General features: G+C 36.1%; 1 protein-coding gene across 1 annotated transcript; it reads right to left on the reverse strand.

Moving 5' to 3' along the window:
* Positions 1-1,028: 1,028 nt before the first annotated feature.
* LOC117499962 lies at positions 1,029-6,353 on the reverse strand. The gene is made up of 13 exons (XM_034152677.1): positions 6,272-6,353; positions 5,827-6,145; positions 5,345-5,641; positions 5,093-5,180; positions 4,906-5,003; positions 4,731-4,765; positions 4,378-4,431; positions 4,154-4,219; positions 3,900-3,974; positions 3,649-3,702; positions 2,246-2,311; positions 1,992-2,066; positions 1,029-1,482 (listed from the first exon to the last, which is right to left on the reverse strand). The coding sequence occupies exons 3-13, from the start codon at positions 5,382-5,384 to the stop codon at positions 1,438-1,440; spliced, it is 696 nt and encodes a 231-aa protein (XP_034008568.1). The 5' UTR covers positions 5,385-5,641; positions 5,827-6,145; positions 6,272-6,353; the 3' UTR covers positions 1,029-1,437.
* Between the last annotated feature and the right edge of the window lie 1,543 nt (positions 6,354-7,896).

The following is a 7,896-nucleotide window of genomic DNA, read 5'->3' on the forward strand; positions in this document are numbered from 1 at the left end:
GGTAGAGCTGGAGGGAGAGGACGTGGACAAAGAAGAATACTCTCTAATGAAATGAAATGTTATCAACCATGGTGTGACGATGAGAGAGGCTGGACAGAGGGTTCAGCCTAATCTAAGCCGATTTACTGTTGCCTCTGTAATCCGGAGACTTAGACTTGAAAACAGGTTACCAGTTTGTAGCTCTGCATAATTCATGATATATCAGTGCTTATATCTGTTGTGTGAAACGTATTTACTTCATTACTGTAATTGAATTGTTGGCATGTTGCATACTATAACTGTACAAAAATCCTGCACAATTGACTGTGGTAAACTTACTTGTATGCAACACAGACACTGACCAACCACTATATCTTTGTCAAAAAGAGGTGCAGGTGGAAGGCTAAGGATGTTCAATGAGGCACAGGAAGCAGCAGTTACAAACTGGGTTTTGGCAAACAATGCCATCACACTTAGAGAGATCCGAAGCATAGTAACTATGTGCTGAGATGCATGTTGCACAATGTTATTTTTGAATAAAATATGATTTTTGTCAACAACTCATTTGTATTTCTTCATTTACTGTATTTCTGTAAACTCAAGCAATCTTTCTCTGCAGAAACCTCTATGTACAGAGCATAGCCCATACAAGATGAAAGTGCTTTAGATTATGCTCAGCAGTGTGTAGTTGGGTGGTCAAACAATCTAGTATTATGAATGAAGTGTGTAATATTTGGTGCAAAAGTTGAATGTAGTTTTGAGTGCAGTTCTTCATTTAGCAGGAGAAATTAGGTGTTTTGCACTTTGGGTGTGTGGTTTTGTGAATTGTGTTTAGTGTTCTGAGAAACTGAGCAATTTAAAAATAAATGTGTGTTAGCAATCGAGAAAAACTGTAAACCACGACATCCATTTTAAGTATGTGTCAAACATGCACAGTGCATACAAAGTGGAGAGATAATATTAACACTACATGTGCCATCAGAAAGTTGATGTTTCAAACAGAAGAGTTCATTATATAAGAAGAAGAAGACAAGGAGGATGGCAGAAACTGAAATATCAACTTGTGATTTATTGCATTATCATGTTTATTTTAGTTGACTTATTTTGTACTTTAAACATTCATGTTCCATCAAACATTAAACAACAAAAAAACATAACACAAGACATAAATGAACAAACATAATTAAACAAAACCTGTAAGATTTGTTTGGTTCCTCCTGCATGTTCAGGAGCTTGGTCATTGTGTACGAGTGTAGAAAGCTTTTGTCAATGCATAAAATCTTTTGAGCTTAAGGATATGAAGAAAGGGGAAGGGGAGAAAAAAAAAGAAAAAAAGAAAGCGGTTTCTGCAAAGCCAAAGATCAGATGTCGGCAAGTTGCAAGACTGTCATCTAAAACAAGCCTCCAGCGATGGGTATAGATGTAGGGTAGGGGTAACATTCACAGGGTTTTCTGGTGCTAAGCCAACCTGCTGTATGTTACATCATCTTCTTCCGCTTGAATCTGTTGCATAAGTGAAGAAAAAATGACATTAGGGAGGAAAGATCAAAGATGAAAATGACTTTTGCCTAACAGCTCTAACAGGCTGGACACAATGCTTTGAGCTAAATGCTAACGTTACATTGTCCTAACAATGTCAACAAAAGGCTGAAGTACTAATGTTTAGCAGGACTGTTTACCATGTTCATAATCTTAGTGTAGCCAGTATCAATGCCAACCTTTGCTAGCACAAATCCAAAAGGATAACCGAGGCTGATGGAAATTAGCTTTCATAGTATTTGGTCATTATCAACAAACTACATTTCTGACCTGATTATGGCGCTATATGAAAATGTAAGGGATCACCAAATTCGTAAGGATACATTATTTGGACACCAGGACCATCTGTACCAAATTGTTTAATGATCCATCCAACAGAACAGACAGAAATCGGCATCAATATATACACGCTTCTATTTTGGGGTAAAAGCTTCACTATTATCATAGAATACAACATTTAAATTAAAATGTACCATTTGTTTAGTTTGACGTTCTACAGCGACCACAGAGGAGTACATCACGTCCACATCTCTATTAGCTTCTGACCACTGTGGAAGAAAGAAGAGACGGACACAATCACATCAATTTAACAATTTAACTTTTGTTTTTGCTTCATAAAAACAAATGTTTATGATGAAATAATAAATGCTGCCTGAGAGAACTTATCTTTCTACTTCTGTAATCCTGTTGTGAAATGCAAGTTGTGTTTTTATTGGTTAAGGGTTACCTTTTCTGAAGCTCTTCTCATGTGTTTAACATCGCTGTATGTTACTTCCTCTTCAGCGAGACCAAGCTGCAAACCATCAACATGAACGTGAACAATTCTTCCTTTTTGGGGTAAACAAGGTTCCATTCTTGGACCATTACTGTTTTCTCTGTACATTAATGACTTGCCTAATGTATGTCCTGATTTGAATGTACAAATGTATGCCGATGATGCGGTCATCTTTGTACAGGGGAAACATACTGAAATTATCTCATCCTGTCTCTCAAATGCTTTGGGACAAGGATCAACACTGGCTGAACAACATTTGCTTACAGTTAAATGCAAAAAAAAACAGTATGCATGATGTTCAGTAAACGACCAGTCAAAATCAAAGGATCCAATGTGTTTTTAAACGGAGCAGAAATAGAACTAGTCCCCCACTTCAAGTATCTTGGAGTCATATTGGACTCGAACTTGACTTTTAAGAAACATATTAAGAAAGTATCCAATACCATTCAATTCAACTTGCAACATTTAAACAAATCACACCTTTTTTTAACTGTCAATGCTGCAAAGTCATACCTCCACTGTATGATTCTATCCCACATTGAATACTGTTTGACAAACTGGTCGTTTGCTTGTGCCACAAACCTGAAACCCATAGAACAGCTGTACAAGAGAGCTATCAAGGTGTTTGAGAGAAAGCCAAATTCATACCACCACTGTACCATCCTTGAAAAACACAATTTCTTGAGTTTTGACAATTTTAAGTCTTTTAAAAGTATGTGTTTTTTTTATAAATGTTTACATGGACTGGCCCCCCCTCCCTTAGGGGAATTCATCCACAAAAAAGACACTGGACGCTGCACTAGGTCAGAAACCAGAGGAGACTGTGAAGTCCACCGTAGACTGACCACTTTTGGACAAAATGTCCTCTCCATTAAAGGCAGCTCATTGTGGAATAGCCTCCCAACTGAGAAAAGGGATTGTCCCACTCTCAATAGTTTTAAAGGTCAACTCAGAGAATGTTTAAGAAACAACCAGACGTGCAATCACCGCTAAATGCACTTTAACACAGGGGTATCTCCTCTTGCACTTTATGTAGCACTTTTATCTTTTCTTGCGCTTTATATGTCGTAGCTGCTACATTGTGGTAAATACGTGTGTATGCTGCTCTTGCTTAAATGTTTTATGTAAGGGACTGCGGATGGAAATTAGCTCAAAGCTAAATCTGGCACTGTTACGCTTAACACATTTGACTGTTTTAAGTGTTCATTACTGTGCATTGTCCCTGCCAAATAAACGATTAAATAAACAGATGATCATTTGAATCACCATAAGAGTTTACCCAAAACCTAATTCTAATTAGTTTTTTTATTCAAATGTGTAATGTTCTGTGCCAATCATTTTACACAGTGTCTTACCTGACCTGTCTTTCTCTTTTTCTTGACAGTACTGTATGTTACTTCCGCATTAGACTGTGTTAAAAGAGCAAAGGACAGAATTTGAACGACAAATATGAACCAACAGCCTAATGTTCAATTGTTTAATGATCCATCCAACAGAACAGACAACAATGGCCACCCATATATAGACACGCTTCTATTTTGCCTTCAAAATGTGGGGTAAAAGCTTCACTATTACCATAGAATACAACATTAAAATTAAAATGTACCCTTTGTTTAGTTTGACGTTCTACAGCGACCACAGAGGAGTACATCACGTCCACATCTCCATTAGCTTCTGACCACTGTGGAAGAAAGAAGAGACAGACACGATCAGATCAATTTAACAATTTAACTTTAGATGTTGCTTCATAAAAACAAATGTTTATGATGAAATAATAAATGCTGCCTGAGAGAACTTATCTTTCTACTTCTGTAATCCTGTTGTGAAATGCAAGTTGTGGTTTTATTGCTTAAGGGTTACCTTTTCTGAAGCTCTTCTCATGTGTTTAACATCGCTGTATGTTACTTCCTCTTCAGCGAGACCAAGCTGCAAACCATCAACTTGAACATTAACAATTCTTCCTTTTTGGGGTAAACAGCTGATCATTTGAATCACCATAAGAGTTTACCCAAAACCTAATTCTAAATAGTTTTTGTATTCAAATTTGTAATGTTCTGTGCCAATCATTTTACACAGTGTCTTACCTGACCTGTCTTTCTCTTTTTCTTGACAGTACTGTATGTTACTTCTGCATTAGACTGTGTTAAAAGAGCAAAGGACAGAATTTGAACGACAAATATGAACCAAAAGCCTAATGTTCAATTGTCCTTTTAGAAAGAAGAAAATAGTATGAATAAGAATAAGAGTAAGGTATTAGTAATTATGACAATATACATCATATGTAATAAGTGTTAATGTGCTGTCTACAGTGATTCATTGTAGCTTCAAAGGGACAGTACATTAAAGTCGTATTCTATCTGGAATTACTGCAGTGTGAAATTAATTAATTTAATTTCTTGTAAATAAATGTATTTGGAAAATAATTATCATGTCTTACAATTATTGTGGCTGGGGATTCGTCTTTGGTCTGTCCTAAAAGTGAAGCAATACAAAAAGTATTTTTAGTGACAATAATGCACAGTTACCTGAATTAATAGTAAATATATTTATGATTAACCCACAATAATAAAAATGTTATTATTTTGATTGAGCATAATTCGGCATAGACTTACTGTGCTTTTTGAACATAAACCAGATAAACATGGCCACCATAACAATGAAGATCAGCAAACTCAAAGGGATGATGAAGGCTTCCAAGATTACTGAAACACTGCAGCAGGAATAAATAAAAACACACAATACAAATGACAGACTTGTATAAACAGTCAAAATGTGCATGATTACGAGAAGGTCTCTCACCTTAGCTGTTTACCATCAACAGTGGAAAGTGGTTGGTCTGCAGAACTAGTGGTGTGCTTCACAGGCTCAGGGGTGGCAGGACTTGTTGCTGCAAAAGTGAATGTAATGACATGTGGATATAGCTATTAGAGTAAAATGACATTAATAATTGCTAAGATTTCATTTTTATTAAATAAATAAATTAGAAATGTGTTTACCCAACAAATATTAAAAATGTTATATTTTTTATTTAGAATTACTTATAACACTTACTAGTTGTAGGTTTCTCAGTAACAGTTATGTGCACTGGCATCTGTAAGTCTCCTTTAACGCACCAATACCAGCCGCTGCTCTCTGTCCTCAGTTCGCTCAGAGTCACAGTGAAAACACCATTCTTGCGTGCACTGATCTCGACTCTTGTTCCATCTATTGATCCAGACCGTGTCACACAGGAGCCGCCGAGCCTGCACCACTTCCTTTCTCCAGAGTTTTGACAGTGACACTTGATGTTTATGTTATCTCCTTTAAATCCTGTAATCTCTTGCTGATCCACGTAGAGACTGGGTGTACCTTGATGGAGAACATCATTCATTTAAACTCGTGAGCAGCGTGGTTAGTACATGCTGCTCATGTTTCAAATATGTTTGGCATATATTTATATCTGGTGAATACGTTATTTGAGAAAATGAGGTAATTGTAATATTAAAGTGTTGATATTTCACAAAATATTTGAAAAGGGGGAATTGGGCTCTTACCTCCAGTGACTGACAGGTGGAAATACTCTTTGAGATCGGGTCCTTTAATCTCCACAACACACCAGTAATAATCAGTGTCCTCTCCAGTCAGATCATTTATAGTCACAGTGAAGACTCTTTGTTTTTTGTCATCAGAGATGGAAAACTTTCTTGAATTTCGTTGGTTTGTTTTAATCACGGAAGAGCAGGAGATCCAAGTAGATCCTTTACACAAGTATTTCACATGCTTTGTGTACTTTGACTCATACAGACATGGGATAGTGGATCGAACCTCCAGCTCTCACTGACACTTTACTGACTGTAGTTATGCTGTGAATTCCTGCAACAAGAGCAAACCCAACATTTTAAAAGCCATTCAATAATAATTATCCATGTTACCTTCTGACATTACCATGTGAAGCATACAATAAAATATTCACAATGATACAATTATTCTGTCACTGACCTGTGAGTCCGGTCAAAATGAGAAGGAAGCCGAGATGAACAGCCATGTCAGAGTGTGAGCGGACCAAACAACATGTACGAACTGATGCTCTACTTCCTTTGTTCCTAAATATAAAATGCACCAGTTCAAATATGGGTCCCTCCTATAAGGAAGTTGCGTTTCATAGGTTAATTGTGTAATATATATATATCATTATTAGTGCAGTTGGGGAGTACCCTACTCTTACATACAGTAATAGCTTCGATGTAGAAAACATGAACACAACAATTCAAAAGAAAAAACCAGCATTTCAGGTTTATGGACTGAATTGTGTTAATTTATTTAAAGCATGACAGTAATAACATGAAATGATTAAAAACATTAAAAACATTTGTTTAACCCAAGTGGGTTGAGTAACGGAAATATCAAGTACCTGTCATTTTAACAATTGAAATCAGACATAGATAATAGTAATTTCCAAAGATACGGAGAGAAACAATAGGTATTATGGGTACTTTTTATGGGCAGTAAGCCTCAAAAACAGATAAAGTCCAAGTCCTTTTCAAGCTATATATGTGTGACACCAAGCTAACCAGTGCCCTTAAACGACTTCACACAATCGCCCTGTTTATTCTTTACATATCTGTGGTGTTATAGCCTTATGGTTTAACAAAGAGGGTGTCTGACGGAGTAACACAAACCCTGTTTGAGGAACCACAGATGAGACGATACATTTGGCTGTTTTCAGTTACATTATACAATTTTGTTGCTCGAAAAGCTAAATAAAAGTGATTGTACTGTACAGTAAAGTCAACTGTCATCATTTATAGTCATTCCAGAACATGTCATATATGACATGTTAAAGTATAAAAAGTGTTAGCATATCAAACTAATTAAGGTTAAATATGAGTTTCTAAACATCTTAAAGATGGAAGTAAGAACTAATTAATTAAAGTGTGAATAACATGTAAGTAATACAGTTGAAAAACATAAAAGTTATCAATGTTGTTGTTTTTGTATGCAGGGGAGGGTTCAAAAAAAGGTGAGATGACAACAGATGAAAAAGGAGAAGAAAGAAGTTACAGCACGACCAAACAAAGCTTTCTGCTAACAGAGAGATACGAGATTAACAGACAGACATCATTTCAATGTTTTGTCGGTGCTGAGCCACAATATACTTTACTGTAGAATGTAGGGTAAGGTCCGGTGGATACACATGTTTTTAAACAGAAGACCAGCACTTTAGGATTAAGGACTGAAACATGTTCATTTCTTAAAACAATGCATTAGAAATAAATGCAAACTTTTTTTAAGTGTGTGTAAAGCACGCACCATACAGTATATAAAAAAGTGGAGAGATGACATGAACACTGCATCAATGTGATTAGAGAAGTGATGTTTCAGCCAGAAGAGATACGAAGACGATGGGGATGACAACAGAAACAGGCCGATCCATTAGTGATTTATTGTGTTTGAACAGTTTTTATTACTTCTTTGTCATTTACATATAATTATTCATTTTACATCAAAAATCAGACAACAAACATCACGATAAAAGTATATATTTAGATATCAAATGTTTTGGTTCCTCCTGCAGCTTCTGACTTTTGGTCATTTTTAAGAGTTCTTTTGTCAATGCCTTTGGG

This window comes from Trematomus bernacchii, unplaced genomic scaffold, assembly GCF_902827165.1.
Source record: "Trematomus bernacchii unplaced genomic scaffold, fTreBer1.1, whole genome shotgun sequence".
In the NCBI taxonomy this organism is placed as follows: domain Eukaryota; kingdom Metazoa; phylum Chordata; class Actinopteri; order Perciformes; family Nototheniidae; genus Trematomus; species Trematomus bernacchii.